General features: G+C 37.1%; 2 protein-coding genes across 5 annotated transcripts in view; one reads left to right on the top strand and one right to left on the bottom strand.

The window, feature by feature from the left end:
* Positions 1–1,907, bottom strand: part of LOC132149460 (bromodomain-containing protein 4-like) — a 62,894-nt gene extending 60,987 nt beyond the window's left edge. Inside the window, exon 1 of one of the 3 annotated variants that reach the window (XM_059558716.1) lies at positions 1,767–1,907. The gene's annotated coding sequence lies outside the window, so the exon portion shown is untranslated. Of the gene's footprint in view, positions 1–1,562; positions 1,699–1,766 lie in introns of those variants that run through there. The other 2 variants (XM_059558718.1, XM_059558717.1) reach the window with 2 other exon arrangements.
* Positions 1,908–5,725: 3,818 nt separating this feature from the next.
* LOC132149461 (lysophosphatidic acid receptor 1-like) lies at positions 5,726–13,621 on the top strand. 2 transcript variants are annotated; one of them, XM_059558719.1, is made up of 4 exons: positions 5,726–5,795; positions 11,041–11,228; positions 11,682–12,585; positions 13,191–13,621. In XM_059558719.1, exons 3-4 carry the CDS (start codon positions 11,841–11,843, stop codon positions 13,523–13,525), a joined length of 1,080 nt encoding a protein of 359 aa, XP_059414702.1. In that variant the 5' UTR covers positions 5,726–5,795; positions 11,041–11,228; positions 11,682–11,840; the 3' UTR covers positions 13,526–13,621. The 2 variants fall into 2 exon arrangements, with proteins under 2 accessions (XP_059414702.1, XP_059414703.1); XM_059558720.1 differs by lacking the exon at positions 5,726–5,795 and having other exon boundaries at positions 11,025–11,228.
* Positions 13,622–17,989: the final 4,368 nt, after the last annotated feature.

The following is a 17,989-nucleotide window of genomic DNA, read 5'->3' on the forward strand; positions in this document are numbered from 1 at the left end:
CCTATAAATCAGCCTTATTTGCAGCACAATCGACTGCCAATTAATAAAAAAAAAACACAAAAAAACGGAAGATTGATTGGCCTAACGATCAACTGGTCGACCTCTAAGTTTTACTGTCATATTGTACATACAATGTCACACATAATATCGAAAACGTGGTATCAATTATTTTTATAAAGGTGCATTTTCTTAAAATTTCTGGAAATTACTGCTTCAAAACCAGTCAGTTTTTGAAAATCACAAAAATCAAAAGATGGCAAAATCAAGCCAGGACTGCTTAAAAACTACCTACACAAAAGAAACAACTTCATGTAACGTTACTCGCCTGGGTTGAGTTTAAAAAGCTAATGTGACATTTCAATTCTACAGAATACAATAAACCTCAATTGCCTAGCTTTTCGCAGTCACAAGCTTAACCCGACAGAAATTCAACTGGAAGACCAACATAAACGTATTTAAAAAGCGAGCAAATAATAGAGACTAAATTCACTGTTGAACAAAAACAAATCAGTTAACACCAGGAAACTGTCAGTCATTCAACAGCTGTCAATCACAAGTCTATGACGTCAGATAAACACACACAACGGAAGATTTCCTTCGTTCACAAGTTCAGGTGAACAGCATTTACTGAATATACTGAACGTCTAAACCTGTCCATAAGTAGATATCTGATATTTCTGCTTTAAAATAGAAGGATTTACTCAGAGTAAATCTGAGCGCAAACCGAAAGCGCTGCGAGACCGCTGAGACCAAACTGATGCAATTTTCACAAAACACACTTTAATAATAAATATATTTAATAATAATAATAACTTTAATAAATGCAGAAAGAGAAAACTCAAAAATGACTAACGCGCATTTTTAAAATAAAAATGTAAAGGTTGTGTGTTTCTCCGTTACACGGAGGAGCAACACAAAATGGCGACTGCGGGCAGCTCAGACGAGTCCTTCTGCTCAAAGTCGCTGAAACACCGAGGCCACATCATTATAGTCCCGTTAAATGTGTTCATATTCATTCAAAACATTTGTTAAGTAAATGTAATGCGGTTGAGACACTGTAACAGGCTTTGCAACAGGATGTAACAGGATCTGCACGTTTCCTCCATCCTGCTATCAATGCTAACGGTGTACGACACAAACTCGTCCTGCTTGCGTGTGTGTGTGTGTGTATGTGTGCGTGCGTGCAATCAAAACAACACTCTCACCCCAAAGCGTCAAACAAGCGCGGCACGCTATTAAAACACATCTGTCAATGTCAAACGCTTGAAACGAGCATGGATCACATGAACCCGACTTAATTAATCTGACTTTGCGTTACGCACATTCTCGTTTAATTTTACGTTAAATCCTCCAGCATTCCCACACAGGGAAACGTGAAATTTTCGCGCAGGGCTGCGCAGAGCAGGGATGCGATGCTGTGCTAGCACTGGACAGCAAACGGCCTATTGCTAATAAACAACCTCAGAGCCCTACGTTACCCTCTTTATTTGACGTACACGGGGTAATTCGGCGCTAAAACACAAAAACAACCAGCCCGAGAACGAAATAACATCCAAACTGACCCGTTATCATGAATGGGGATGTCTCTCCTAGCTGCTAGCGTTAGCACTCAGCGATACCCAGGCCGCTATCACCCCGCGCACCAGACAATCATTTCAGCGCTAATTAGCGCGCTTAACCGTTGCGCAGAATGACGCTACATATGCCGGGACCTTTAGGAAGAACTAAACGCTGTGCACAAGCGCAAAGGCTGCTTGTTTATTTACCTTCGTTATTTTGTTGTGAGGGCGCGCAGGCTCTTTCTCTCACACAGTCCAGAACAAACAGCTCGAGACGTCGGTGACGTCATGCGCGCGGAGGACGCACAGGACGTGAGAACCGTGAGCGCGTGCTGTCACACGTGTGTGGATGATCACTTAAGAGCGCTCAGCTCTGATCTCTGATCGGTGTTAACGGTGCAATGAAAGTACGTAATGAAATAGTATGATTTAAATAAAAAACATGTATGCGCCAAAAAATCTTTATATTTTCTTATTTTCATTAATTTGGAGTATACTATTTATAAAGTAACTTAAAGCCTATCTATCTATCTATCTATCTATCTATCTATCTATCTATCTATCTATCTATCTATCTATCTATCTATCTATCTATCAACAAGACTCGAATCCCCTTAAAGACATCAAAACAAGTAAGGGGTCCTAGCAGGGCTGGACTGGGACAAAAAATCAGCCCTGGACTTCATCCAGACCGGCCCACTATGTAAACATGCGCGCGCGCCCACACACACACACACACACTACATGTCTCTACATACATTAATCTGCATGTAAAATTACTGATTAGAATGTATTACTATCAAAACCAAGAAAAAAACTATTAAAATAATAAACAAATTATTAACAAGAAAATGATTTTATCAGGCTTTATTTTAAATATCTATAGGTCTTCTTATTATTCTAATATAAATAATATAAATATTAATGTTTAGAGTACACAATTTCTGCTGTAACTATTTAATGTGCTGCAACATAACACTTGTTTTTTTTATATTAATTTACACAAATTACCTCTGACCTGCTTATAGTAGGCTAGTATTAAGACCACTGATCTACAGTAAACGTGATTTATAAAGACCACTGATCTACAGCAAAATAAAAGAGTAATTAAGACAAAGAACGTTGTGTAGTGGTTTATAATTAATTTTTCTTAACATAATCAAAGGCCTTTAAAAATCCTTGAAGTAGACTGGCTTATATATTCAAATGCAGAGCTCAATGCTAGGGTTCAAAACTGTACTTGCCCTGCCAAAAATAAATACATAAATAAAAAATAAAATTGATATTGTTTTCTTTGTAAATAAGCTGCAATCTCATTTCACATTTCCAATTTCAATACCACAATAAACACTAACTATTAAGTTCATAAATTAATGAAGACAAGTGAACAGTCAGCAATAAAATAAGAAAAAATGATCATAAATAGCACCGTTTTCAGGTACAGATATTGCATAATCAAATGTAAAATACTTCACTTAACACACACACATATACATATACATACATACATACATATATATCCTTGTTAAAGCTGTTATTCAAGAGCAGTTAGTTATTTCTCTTTGTCTTTTGTTCACATTAATGACACAGACTGACAGTAGGTATAAGGCTTCTGCCTGGCACTTTAAGGGATTTTTTTCTCAATTGATTACAAATTGAAAAAATATACCTCAGATAAATGCTGTAAACATACAGAGACATAGAGCATCAGCTGGTATTATTAAAGGTTAAATATAATGCAGTTTTCATTATAACAACAATTATTTAATGACAGGTGAAAATATAATAAATATGTAGGCCTACTATAGTGCACATATTTAGCAAATACTCCTTTCTTATGGCTATTTTTCTCAACCTGCTATGGTTTTTAAATGGCTTTCTTGAGGAAAATGTAACGTTCTTTGACATAATTGTTTTCCTGCTGATTTGACTGATGACTGATTGATCGATATTATTTATGAGGCATATATACATTCCTGTAAGTTGTACTGTATCTTTAAACAGAAAGTAACAGATATCGGTTTACTTGAACTGAGGCGCTAAAGCGATCTGTCACGTCACATTTTCTAACGCCAAAACGGTATTGTCTGAATTTTGTAATAAAATGGACAGAACCTGAGAGCTGAGAATTTTAAATGTCATTTATATAGATCAGTGAGTGGTGGCATATTACAGCTGGAATATCCTAACTTTTTGAAACAAAACAATGCAGTAGCCTACGTGTAGCCTATCATTACATTTCTGTCTCACCTCAACAGTCAAGTCCCGCCCTGCTGACATCTTCACTTAAGTCTTTTGCCTTGTCTTTTGCCTTAAATATATGAAGAATATAAATATATAGGCTACATATATATTCGAGTTAAGATAAGAAAAAATAGGCTAGTATTTAAGACAGTCTCCCAGACATTTTATTTGCTCAGTGACAGTTGTTTCCACACAGTCACATGGGGTTTATTTTGAAAGGTGAACTTCCCCGAAGACAAGGGACATTTGCTACACAGAGCCTGCGTCTCTCTGATTATTAAAATTACAGTCATGCAGCGCAATACTTTAATGCACCTACTTTTATTACCAACACAACTAAGTTTCTTAATTCTCTCTTTACTATATTGTTTATGGCACAGGTGGATTCACTGCTTGTTTGGTTTTCATCCGAATTGCCTGGCCTGGATTTAGGGATCCATATGGAACTTTTGAATGCACCATCCCAAAAAAAAAACCCAGACTGCCTGAAAGACCCTGCACTTGGTGACCATGCGTATCTGAAGGGGACGTGAAAAGATTTAAAATGAAGAATGTAAACTCTTTTTTAAGGCCTATCTGATCACTTTAAAAGCATTTAACAAAGTAATATGCACAAGGTCATCATTAGATACTCATCATTAGATACTCTGTCGAAGATGTGATTATTGGAAGATGTGATTATTGGAAGATGTGATTATTGGAGATGTGATTATTGGAGATGTGATTATTGGAGTAAAATGATTATTGAAGTAAGAAAAATACTATTACAGTCTTTTGACTTAAAAATTTCACGACTTGCACAGGCACATGAAGTCACCAATGCATCAGACAGGCTTGGAATATGGAAAAGATTACATTCAGCAGATAGAGATATTGCCATTACACTGATTTTGTCAGAAGAAAGCTGATCTGAACACAGATGTGTAAATTGTGGCATTTCTTTACTTTGGCATTTCATTGCTTGCCCCAATATAAATTATATTACTATAATTAAAAATATTTTTAGAAAACGAAAACATTTTCTTATGAATTTATGCGATTTCTTTTGATAGGCTACCTCATGAAATATAATCATATATGGGTAACCGAGAAATTATAGGTAAATTAGCTTCAAGACACGTGACAATTAATACAACGCTTTTACTTAAAAGTCCCTATCAATCACCACTGAGTGTTTGTAATAACTTCTGACTGCGATTCAATGTAGATTTTGGTCATATGATGATGAGACAGAAATACATTGTTAGTAACATTAAAAAAAATATTTATTTAAAAAAACTATTATAAAGATACACAATTACTATTTCTGTTGGGCGTGCAGGAAAAGTAATGTTACTAGTAGTATAACTAATTGCTGTGGCCGGAAAGTAAGAAGTAAAGTAATAATATTACTTTTGAAAGGAGTAACTAGTAACAAGAAGCTAATACATTATTATTGTTAATATTTCAGTAACGAGCCAACACGGGTTAGGCTACTTCCCGTTTCTTTGTAATTATCTAGGAGATTGTGATCTGTTTTAAAGTAAGTCATAATTTTGTTCAGCGTGATCTGAGTTCGTTCTTTAGTTGGAAGGTTGGATGAAAGGCTAAATAATGATCTTGTCCATATCTTGTGCTCTAGCGCCACCTGTGTTTAGACACAGAGCACGACGTTTTGTCTTTGACGTCATCACACGTAGCAACGTGACACAAGCAATCTCGGGTGTTAAATGGAGTTTATAGATTTCCAATCTTTCTCAAATTTGATATTAATTTATTTACTTGGTGGAATAGGAATCGAAAAGAGTGGCGAGGTATTCACAAGTTGTGTTTATTTACTGACTTAGCCTGTCTTTACCTCTAATGATTTGATCTCGTGTTGTGACATCTATTTCTTGGTCTTTTTTGCCCTTTAGAGCTCAGGCTTGAGGTTTCATTATGTAACCAAAGGAGACCACAGCAATCCCGTAATGCTGTTTCTTCATGGTTTCCCCGAAAACTGATTACTTACTGGTAAGTTACTGTAATATTACTTATTGCAGTAACTAATAGTGTAACTAATTACTAATAAGATTTCAGTAATAATATTACAGTTCCCATTCATAAAACAGCTCATTACCTTTGAAGCCTCAACCCCTACTGATTTGAAATCCAACAATTACTAGATTTATTTTGATAATTTTTGCAAAAGCACAAAAAGTCACCAGTGCATCAGACAGGCTTGGAATATGGAAAAGATTACATTCAGCAGAAATATTGCCATTACACTGATTTTGTCAGGAGAAAAACTGATCTGAACACAGATGTGGAAGTTGTGGCATTCCTTCACTCTGTAGTAAAGTTATCATTAAAAATCTTATGAAATTATGTGACTTCTTTTAATGAGATACTCCTATTTGGGTAACAGAAATTAACTACAAATGACAATTTATACATGTTTACTTAAAAGTGACTATCAGTCACTATTGAGTGTTTATAATAACTTCTGACTGCGAGCCAATGTAGATTTTTTTCAGATGAGGCAGAAATATATTGTTAGTAACATTTTAAAATAATTTTATGGGGAGTATACACAATTACGATTTCTGTAGGGTGTGAAGGAACAGTAATGTAACTAGTGGTATAACTAATTTCTGTTGCTAGATAGTAGCAAGTAATCAAATTACTTTTGAAAGGAGTAACTAGTAAGAAAACTACATTTTTGGAGTAAAAAGCCCAACACTGCTGCTAATAGCAGATCTACATTCCTTTCAACATGTTCAGAACACTTCTGGCAGAGGTCTAGTGTCCTTGTACAATTCAGCTCGAGTGTGCCTCTCTAATATTGATTATCATCCTCTACATTCATTTGGCAGTGTGAGCAAAGGGAAATACAACTGCGTGTAGGGAACCACCATGGTTAATCAACTATACCACCTTCACAGCAAGGTTCACAGGTTCGTAAAGGCTGAGTCAGATAGCAGACGAGAGGTGTCCATTAACAATGACAATCTTTATTTTAGATAATAGAAAAATACCACACTAATTCAGTAAAAACAATCACTCACACGGTTTACCAATCCAGTATTGGGGTTGGCCGCACTAGTCCAGGAAACCCAGCGGTCACGTGCACACTCACACCACATCTCACTGTATTCAGGCAAGAGACCCACCATAGAAGAGACGTTGATTTGCAGCAACACACACACACATTTGTTTTTGTGAAAAGTGGGGACATCCCATAGGCGTAATGGTTTTCATACTGCAGAAACGGTATTTTCTATGGCCCTTCACCAACCCTACACCTAACCCTAACCCTCACAGGAAACTTTGTGCATTTTTACTTTCTCAAAAAAACTCATTCTGTATGATTTATAAGCGTTTTGAAAAATGGTGACATGGGTTATGTCCTCATAAGTCAGCCTCTCCTTGTAATACCTGTGTCATACCCATGTCATTATACAGAGTTGTGTCCTGATATGTCACAAAAACAAGAGCACACACACACACAGCTTGAAAACAAGAAGAAACAAAGCCTCAGAAGGCTTGGTGACTGCTTCTGTACGGCACTTGAGACCTTTTGAAGTGTTAAACATGGTAAAGATGGGGAAAGACATTCTAAATAATGTTTGTTCAGTTGCTTTGACGCAATGTATTTTGTTTAAAGCGCTATATAAATAAAGGTGACTTGACTTGAAAGGCACCACGCCACAAGCAAAAAACACGGTCCAGCTTATTCAGGAGGTGTTAGACGCTGCAAATGTAAACAGAATCAGCAGACACGAGCTGAAACTAGTTTATAGCGCGGGGCTGTCGGTCCAATCCAGCAACACAGCAGCAGGATCATAGGCTAGGCTACAACCTCCAGTCTCCCTTAATTCACAGAAACAAGGTAGTTATCGCAGTGACCAGGGTCTGATGACATAGTGAAGCAGAGGAAGTAAAGAGGAGCAGCCAGCAAAACAGACATCCAAACGGAGGTTTACACGAGACACAAAACCCACTGTAACGCAACTTGTATGTTGGCCCACACCGGTAATGCGACTCATATTGCACAGAGTTACATGTTAAATGCATTCCCATGAAAACAACTGACGGCATCCCATGAAGCTCCTCAGTCCACCCTTACAAACGTCCACACGCCCCGCCGGAAGTAAGGTGACTCGCTACCTGAGGCAGAGAGGACACACACACATAGCGACACTTCGGCCATTTTTATATGCCACTAAATGACCGTAATAATAAATAAAAAAAACACTCCTTCTTATTAATGGATTACTTTAGAGTTAGACAGAACTGCTACACATACATATAATGCATACATAGAATTATCTTACAATAAATGGATAGTTAAGGCAAAAAAGTATATTCTGTTATCATTTAATCAAATAATCTGTCATCAAGTTGTTCCAAACCGGTATGAGTTTATTTCTTCTGTTAAGCACAAAAGATGATATTATGAAGAATGTTGGTAACCAAACAATTGACGGTAGCCACTGACTTCCATAGTATAGAAAAAGACTACAAAGCCACGTCAATTCTCAGAATTAACCAAGTAAACATGAGCACTTAGTTATTTACTAAACAGACAAAAAGAAACCATATTTACAGGCATTTGTTTTTTTGGTTTGTTTTCATTATTATTATCTTTTATTAATTGTTCTATTGCAGTTGTTTCCTTTTCAAGCGGGACACTGCCCCTCCTGCCCATACAGACGGGCCACAGCTGAATGAAAATTAGTTTTGCCTTAGTAAATAATATATATATGTGTTTAATTACAGGTCAAAGCAGTTGTATATTGGTGGGCCATGACTAGGATGCGATGCTGGCATGGCATCTTGCACTGGAGAGACATGGTGCAATTCTCATTGTCATGAACGCCCCTCATCCTGCCTCATGGTTGGATAAGTGTACACTGAGAATTTCCAGACAGGGCATAATTTCATTTCTGTTTTTCAACACAACTCTGATTCTGAACCAAAACATATGTGGGTACAGACAATTGATAGTCATTTGTGTAAAACCCAGATGCAGTTCTGAGAAGACCCTCTCAGATGTTGCCCTCAGGATATGCTTGTTTCTAGTTGTGATGCTGCCCAAAATTGTTTTATCTCTTGTGGATTTTAAGGTAGCAAAAGCACTTTTAACCATTAACTCTTTAAGCCCTCCAATGCACTGTGGCTTACAGCTAATGGTAATCTGTTTTGACACTGATATTACTGTAACAGGAAACACACTAAAGATCAACGCTTGTTAACTTCCTGTCCTATGCATTTGAGTCTTAAGGGTGACACAGTTTAGAAGAGGTGACAGCGGATTCTCTGCAACTTGTATTTCTCATGTGCATATAGTTGGTTCAAAGTCTGTTTTGTGGCAGGAATTTATTCACATTTAATTTTAATTAATTTTATTTTATTTAATAATGAATTAAGAAGAAATCCAGACGACTGACTGAGACCCAGCTGGAGGGGTATCTAAACCGGCTGTACCCGCCTGGGGGTCTCACAGGCCCTCTGAACTACTTCCATTCTCTTCTCAGGTTTAAAATTAATCACACCTTAATTTCTATGTCATTGGTGGTATATCGCTTTAAGTGGTTATTATGCTCTTTTCTTTTTACAGTAACACAGGATGTCCTGCGTGTTAATTTGGGTTGAGGCAGACAATATACTGGTTGAGGGCATGTCTTGTGGTACTCTGCCTTATGTAAGGGGTCCAGGTGTCATTTACACTTTTCCTGAATGCAGATCAACCTGAGAAAGTCAACAAAATCATATGAGACTTTGTTCTAGATAAAGACATCAATGATTGCCTTTGATGAAATGAAGAAATTATTTTGAGTTATTAGCTCTACCAAGGTTTCTGGTTTTCACTGACAAAATAACTACTTTCGTTTAGTCTGGTTTGTCTTGAATGAAGTAAAAAAACAAACAAAAAAAAATTCTGTAAACTGTCTCACATGGGCGAGGGAGAAAATGTATGTTGTATAAATCATGATGATAGGAAATATTTATAGGTATATGCAAAGTTTTCTTCCAAACGTTAAATTATAAGTTAAACAAAAGTTAAACATAATTACCAAGAACTGTAGCCTGTCATGTTTTAGTCTGTTTAAATTTAATGACTGAAATACTGTACAACCACATCAAAATGTCTCTGTTTGTACCAATTTTATTATTATTATTTTTTGGCTCAGTGTTCCTGTGATTATTGGGTGCATGTTAAATGCTCAGTGTGTTGAATTATCTCAACATAAGTGACAACAACAAACAAATTCTCCTTGAGAAAATCCCTGATTCTTGAGGATGCTGCATACTGAGCATGATGCTTATAATACGACACAATTAAAAACAGTAACCTTTGTTACAAAAAGCAATTAACATTATCTTGATACACTTTTTGTCAGACATTGCCAACATCCATTTCTAATCACAGCTCAAACTTTAATTTGAGTAGTTGGTTTTTCACATCAAATATGGTTTTGTTAGACTGAATATAGTGCATGGGTCACACTGCCTATAGTGATACTTTTGTAATATTTTTATGGTACGTTTATGATACTTCAATGGTTATTTATGATTTCTGAGCAGGACAGTCTTAACATTCATTTTGTTTGTATGCAACAATCCACCACAATCTGCTAAATTTATCTTCCACGTACAAATAAATCTAAATGAAAATACATTTTGTGGTGAACTCTTTAATAAGCCCAAGTCACAAAAACATTTTTAAATTAACTTCCTTGCCGCTTTCGTTATGTGTTGACTTCATATGGCGAGCTATTACATTTATTCCTAACTATAATTATATTCTCCAATAGTGATGTGAAGAGCCTATATATTAAATAAGTCACTATCCAAATAGTAACAAGTAACATTTAATGTTAACATTTTTGCTATTGAAATCCACAACTTTTCATTAAGAGACACTATCTTTCCCAGTTTCCCAGTAACATTTCTTACCAGTCTTAATTGTTCTATGCATTGAAAAGTCAGAATGTCTACTTTATAATTCACTTAAATAGTTATATAAAATAAATATGAACTATTTTATATTTTTTGTTTTAACTTCAATAGCACTACTATTCTAACTACAGTTACGAATAACCAAAGTACTGTCTATTGAAACAGACATGAAATCTAGTGGCTGTCACATGGATTGAGGAATAAATATGAAAACGGCTTGCCATACACCGCAGCAGATTCTGGGAAATGAATTAAAATATCAAAACATTTTAAACCACAACATTTTGCATAAACGTCTCGCGTTCATCCTCAGGTGGTGATTTCATCAAATCAGGTTTCAGGGAGGCGCACAAGGGGATCTCGTGAAGATTGCTCCACGAGCTCCGCCAAACCCAGACGAGTGTTTCCGGCGAGCGCGAGAGAGCCAAACCATCGACACACGACCGACTCTGACCCACTGTTATGCGCGTTTGCTTTGTTTGCTCTGAAGCCCTGGCAACGGTAAGTGTTTTATTTTTTTGACCCAGTGTCATTTTAGATGAAAGTAGCTGTTGTTGCCTTTGTACTGACAACCGAGCCTCACTATACAGTGTAACTTACCTCTGCATGGGCGAATTAAGTGTTTCTGACTAACGTTAACGTTAGATTTATTGCGTCTAGGTTTCATTGAATATAAGAAGTAACCGTAACCACAACTAATTTCATTTCCTGTTCTGCATGTCACGTTTACTCTAAAACCAACGTGTTTAAGCAATAAATGCAGTTAGAATTTAAATGGGGTGCTAAACTTTATTAATTCGTTTACTTTGTTTCTATATTAAATCCAGCGTAACGTTTGTTTAATGAATACTAATTGCTTTCATATCCTCTTATTTTCTTGTTAAAAATTAACCTGTTTTCTTGTTGGACTTATAAGGTCGTAAAATGTTGTCCTTGCGTCTTCCTGTGTTTTAGGGTTGGAAAACTATAATAAGAGACACTCCTTGTAAGCAGCAACACTGGCACATTTTTGACATGTAAAAGCATTATTTCCAATGGCAGCTGACCAAGTCAGGATTACAGCATCAGGAAACAACTGAACAGCTCGACTGATTTACATGAACTACTTCTCTAATGATGTTATTTAATTCAACCTGCGATGCTTTTAACAATTCAGTGTCCTTCTTCTACAATGAGATTGGCAAGCCCATCAGCGCAAGCTGGCGGACTCATGACTTTATCGTTGTCGGTCTTGGGCTCCCGATTTGTGTCTTTATTATTCTGGCAAATATATTGGTCATAGTGGCCATAATCATTAACCGACAGTTCCACTTTCCCATTTATTACTTACTTGGGAACATGGCAGCTGCTGACCTCTTCGCCGGCATCTCGTATCTCAACCTTGTGTTCAACACTGGGCCGTGGACCATCAAGTTGACCATCAATGAGTGGTTTATTCGTGGAGCTTTGATCAACATGAGCCTGACGGCGTCTGTAGTCAACCTGCTGGCGGTGGCATTAGAGCGCCATCAGACCATCTTCACCATGCAGCTCCACAGCACCATGACCAGGCGGCGTGTGGTGATGCTGATAGTCACCATCTGGTTGGTGGCCGTCTTCATGGGTTTGGTGCCCATCATGGGCTGGAACTGTGTTTGTGACCTGTCCACCTGCTGCACGGTTGCGCCGCTGTATTCCCGCAGCTTCCTAGTGTTCTGGGCTATCCTCAACCTCATGGCCTTCTTCATCATGGTGGCCGTTTACACTCACATCTTTATCTACGTTCGCCGGCGGAGCCGATTAATGTCCCCGCACACGGATCAGCCCTCCAACAATCAGACTGTTATCAGCCTAATGAAGACCATGTCCATGATTCTGGGTAAGGCCAGTAAGATTTGTAATGTGGCTGCATTTATTTGATCAGAAATACAGTAAAAACAGTAAAATTGTTAAATATTATTACAGTTGATGATAACTGTCCTCCGTTGTATTATATATTTTTAAGTTTAATTTGTTTAATTTGTTCCTGTAGTGCATATCTCCAGTCTTCGGTGTCACATGATTCTTCAGAAATCATTCTAATATGCTGATTTGCTGCTTAAGAAACATTTCTCATTTTTATCAGTGTTGAAAACAGTTGTGCTGCTTAATATTTTTGTGGAAAACAAGATACTTTTTTTTCAGGATTATTTGATGAATAGAAAGCTCAAAAGAACAATTGTTTTGAAATGAAAATCTTTTGTAAGAAAGTCACTTTTGATCAAGTTAATGCATTCTTTTTACATGACATTTTTTGAATCGTTTAACTGCAACTGTTAAATTCTACAAACATTTTGTTTGTTGTTTAAATCTCACCTTTACCTTATAAAACGTGCAAGATGATGCATTTGTTTTGCATGCTGTGGTGGTTTGCACCTCATAAACCAAACTGTTCCCCGGACATGCACTCAACTTGTTTGTTTTTGTGACCTTCTTTCTCTACAGGCGCCTTTGTGATCTGTTGGACGCCAGGTCTGGTGATTCTGTTACTGGATGGTCTCAGTTGTGGTGGATGTCAGGTTCTTAAATATGAAAAGTACTGCCTGGTCCTGGCTGAGTGTAACTCTCTGGTGAACCCTATCATCTACTCGTTTCGGGACAAGGACATGAGGACCACCTACAAACGCATTCTCTGCTTCCCTTGGAGAAGAATGCGCAAGCATGAGGGGGCTTCTGGCATCCGCTTTGAGTCTGTGAAAACAGAGGCACTCTTGGAGAAAAACAGCAGTTACTCCACCAATTTAGAGCCCGTTTCACCACAAAGCCTATTGTCTTTATAGAAAACGTATTTCTCAGTGTAAATAAATGACTTTTGTATTTGTTTAGTGAAATGATCACAGCTTGTACAAAGAGTAAATAATACTTCATTTTTGATAGCTTGTTTTGGTACATGTTTTTCTCTTTTTGACAATAGATGTCTTAGGGCTGTTTTGTGTCGTTTAGTTACAAGGCACAGCCACAGGAAGGTTTTCTTTTCCCAAAGCAAAAGCATTAATAATCATAAAACGGCTCTTTTTGGACCATTTTGTGTTGCTGGAAACAGAAAAATATTGGTGCTATTTTACTATAATTTTTTCCTAACAAATCAGACTTGCAGATTTTCATTTTAAAGTGCCCATATTATGTTTCTTCAGTACAAGTACACGTTTTACTTTTAGGCAGTTTTATTTTAGGGGTCTGCTTGAGTACATGTACATTGCTGCAGCAGCTTATTTCACCCTCTGTTCCCGTGCATTTAAAGCGACAAGTCTGCTTTGATTGGTCAACTGCCTAAAGCATGTTGGAAATGTAATGCCCCTTGACATAATCAGGTTCCAGCTCCCTTGGCTACATGAGCAGCTGTAAACAGTATTTTATATTTGGTAACTGTGCCATGGTTGTGTCCATTCACAAAAAACAGCGTCTCCTTCCGCATATAAAATCACTTACACAACAGTTTTTGAGGGCAGGACACAGCAGCCAGTAGGCGGACATTATGCAAATATCTAACATGGTGATGTAGCCACAAAAGTAATGACAGAACTATAAATGAAGAGTTTCAGGCAAGTGCTTTGTGTTGCAGTGAACTTGCTTCGGCGTAGTTTGTACGTTGTAACTGCAGATCGTTTACATGCACAGCTGTATTACACGCTAAAAGCAATCAAAAAAGCATAATACAGGGTTTCTGTGGGTCTTAAATAGTGGCATTTAATGTTACATGCATTGCAAAAGATGAATATCTTCCTATGTATATGTTTTCAAATAGAAAAATTTAAACATGTATATTATTGAAAAAGCACAAACAAGCATCTGTCAATGGGGTATGACAGCTTCTTGTGATTTTTCTGAGCCCACTGGCCCATATTTTTGTTATTGTTTTAATTATAAACTCGCTTCTTACCTCATTTTGTTTCTCAAGTATCTTGTTTTAAGATATTTAGCCATTGCACTGAAAAACAAGACAGAAATACTGAGGAAGAACATCACTTTCGCGATGTGATCAGAAGTTATTTCCATATTCTAATGGTTGGGAGCCAACACATTTAATTTTCCACATAAAATGAATTAAAAAGGAGTAGAGATTGGTTGGAAGCTGTATTTTTGGTACTTTAAGACCTATTGCTAATGCAACTAAATAATTCAATTTTGAACATACTGATCCCTTAAATTTACCTTAATAAAACCTGCTGAAACCCTAAAATCAAGAACTAATAATAATAATAATAATAATGACATTGGCATTAAAATCCTATAAAGTTCAGCGTGTGAAAAAGAAGCGTTGCCTTTATACTGAGACCAGAATAACACAGACTAGGACCACTGTGTAAAAACCAAGCAACATAATAACAGCAACTCTAACAACCACACAGGAACACCCTGAGATCATAATCTTCGATTCTAATGATCATGAATTAATTGACTTTTCTTCAGAAATATTTTGCTATAGAAAGCCCCACCTCAAACAAACAATGGCCCTGATTCCTGATGTTTGGTTTTTGTCTCGTTTCTAATTTTACTCAGTTGTTACAGAGCACATACTCATTTTAAGATGAGGAGAAAAGGTCTGATTTATTGTGATACTCATATTATTGTCCTTATGCCGCATAAATATTCTGGAAGGGCGAGACAATCAGCTAGCTCGCTGAAAAATGGCAGACTCATTCATAACCACCTTAACCAGATCCTTTTTACGAATTGTAACATGCAAATAGCCCCTTAATGAACAGCAACAAAGAAAAAAAAACAACAGGCTCAAAAGCACACTAGATTATTTTATTAGTTTTTGTTTTTCTAATAAGGAACACTACAATTTTCTCATATTTCTTTTTTCTCTCTCACTAGAACAGTTCTAAAGTTGAGGTATAAAAGGAGTTTATACAGACTACCAAGTCTGAAAATGGTGGGGTTTATATACAAGTGAAATGGAGAGAGGAGAGGTAGAGAGGAGGGAGAGAATGGTAAATACAGAAGGAAGCGTGTACTACAATTCTAGTAAAATAATGATAAAAATCGAGAATAAAATGCTGATTTCATTCGATACGGTGCTGTGGAATCCAACTCAGATCATAATCCCAAGTTTCCAAACTGATTCTATGGATGCACTTTTGGGAAAAAGTCATTTAGGAACTCGCAAATCTACTTATGATATGTAGTGTTCAAAATAATTACTCTGTTACATGGCTTATGCATGTACTCCAAATGTATTCTTATTTTTCTTGTCGTCAGTTAGTAGTGATGATCAACGGAGTGGATTTTCACAGCACCTCATAGAAAATGCTACCAGCTTTGACAAAACCACACACACACACACACACACAAAAAAAAAACACATTCGAGACTCCTGATCCAAATAAAATGTAACTGAAATGCTAAAATGAATATTACAAAGACTAACAAATATTACTCTTACTCATGAGCGAATCCAAAGCCCCCAGCGATAAAAAACAAAACAAGAAAAATAAAAGCGTACAAAAAGAGAAAATACACTGAAACATTCCACAATCTGTACAGTGACACCCATAGATGACTGATAGAAAAAAAAAAAGAAATTTGGTGTAGTAATAGCATTAGTTGGAGATATCCATACGAAATGTTTATAACTAACAGTAATCTATAGAGGACACAATAATAGCTTGAAAAGCTCCTCAGAGTTTGTTTTTCCATGTGTACATATAAACAAAACCCCAATTTACATTTCAACGTTATTTAGTCATTTGTGTAATATATAGAATTTCCATTCATATATCAAAACGCCTTGGTGCTTCCGCGCGACTAAAGGTAAACTTGGGAAAAACAAACAAACAGAGGAAACAAAAGAAAAACAAGCAAAACATAAAAACAAGTTCCGGGAATACAAACAACTTGTCTGGAAAAGGTAAATATAAATTCATCTGATGTTCCTTAACTAGCTTTAGTCCATCTGTTTCAAATCACAACACATCCAGTGCTTATTTTTGGTTAAATTTGAAAGGAGAAAAGCCCTTGTTGCTTGGCTATGTTAACTGATTACAAAACAACGGAGTTCCTTTGTTTAGTGAAATTGTAGGCAACAACAACAACAAAAGAAAAAAAGACAGCATGCTTTACCAAGGAACAGGTGCTTTCAATTGCACAAACAATACAATCAGTTCAAAAGCACGAGTGAGTGACGAGACAACCCAACCCTTAAAAAACAGACACCATGAGAGGCCATAGCACATGGTAAACCAAAAGAACTCGATATCTGTAACGGTTTTCGTAGTCAGTTATTGGTTAACTGCTATGGCCTCCTCAGAAAGGTTTTCGCGAAACGTGGTCAGTGTGTCACGGTTATGAAAACGTGTGATAAAACATCACACAAATCCTAGAGAAAACAAAAACCCGCACAAAGTACTGGATTGGGCAGTATGAAGTTTTTCGTTTCTGGAGAAGTTCATTAGTTTATTTGGTCTGTTCCTCACACCCTCTCCTTTTATAACATTTATAATTTTTTTTGTCAAAAAAAAAGAAAAAGAAAAGTTAGGTTAAATGGAATCACTAAAACATCTCAACACCCTACATGCATGGAAGACAGTGGAAGATTTTTTTTTCTTTCCCTTTAAAAATATTTCTAAATACCCACCCGTGTCCCAATCCTAACGAATACTCCAGCTATCCGTACACAACCCCTTTTCCGAACACAAGGGCTTAGAGTTCTTGTCGGGTCTTTTATTTGGTGGCTGGTGCATCTTTGAGAGGGACAAAAGGCTGCAGGAAAAAATACTGTAGCTAAACTATTAAAAACAAGGTCAACGTCAGCATCTCTGTTGAGACAGTGGACAGCGGAAACACGTAGTAGCTGACCGCACGGCAATCGCTCTTCGGTTGAACTCTTCACGTTTCCTCTGTTTCACACCGTACTCTCCTGCCATCAGCAAGTTAAAGCGTACCTTTACACTGATGGATCTGGATCTCTCTCCATCCAACCAGCAGCTCAAAGTGTTATAGACAGGATTTGTGCTTAACACAACGTTGAACAATGCAGGACAGATTGTTTTTTGAGCAAGCCAGAAGCAGTGACTGGAAACCATATTAAAAAGCAGGCTGAATGGCGTTTTCATGGTTTAGTTGTCTGAGGTTGTTCTACGAAGAGCAGAAGGTGCAACAACCGTTGACAGCACTTTGGTACAAGCAAGGAGGGAGGTGTTGCGTAATCCCCATCATGACAGGTCGAGACAGGAAAGGTAACATGGAGTTGGGCGTAGACCGTCCACCCTTTGTGAAGACCTTTGAAGAGGACGAGATGT

Source organism: Carassius carassius, chromosome 9 (assembly GCF_963082965.1).
Source record: "Carassius carassius chromosome 9, fCarCar2.1, whole genome shotgun sequence".
In the NCBI taxonomy this organism is placed as follows: Eukaryota; Metazoa; Chordata; class Actinopteri; order Cypriniformes; family Cyprinidae; genus Carassius; species Carassius carassius.

What these genes read in the sequence shown, in the direction of transcription:
- LOC132149461 (XM_059558719.1), top strand. Translation starts at nt 11,841, where the DNA reads ATGATGTTATTTAATTCAACCTGCGATGCTTTTAACAATTCAGTGTCC. An exon ending in GACCATGTCCATGATTCTGG is followed by an intron (nt 12,586 to 13,190) that starts GTAAGGCCAGTA and finishes CTTTCTCTACAG; the next exon opens with GCGCCTTTGTGATCTGTTGG.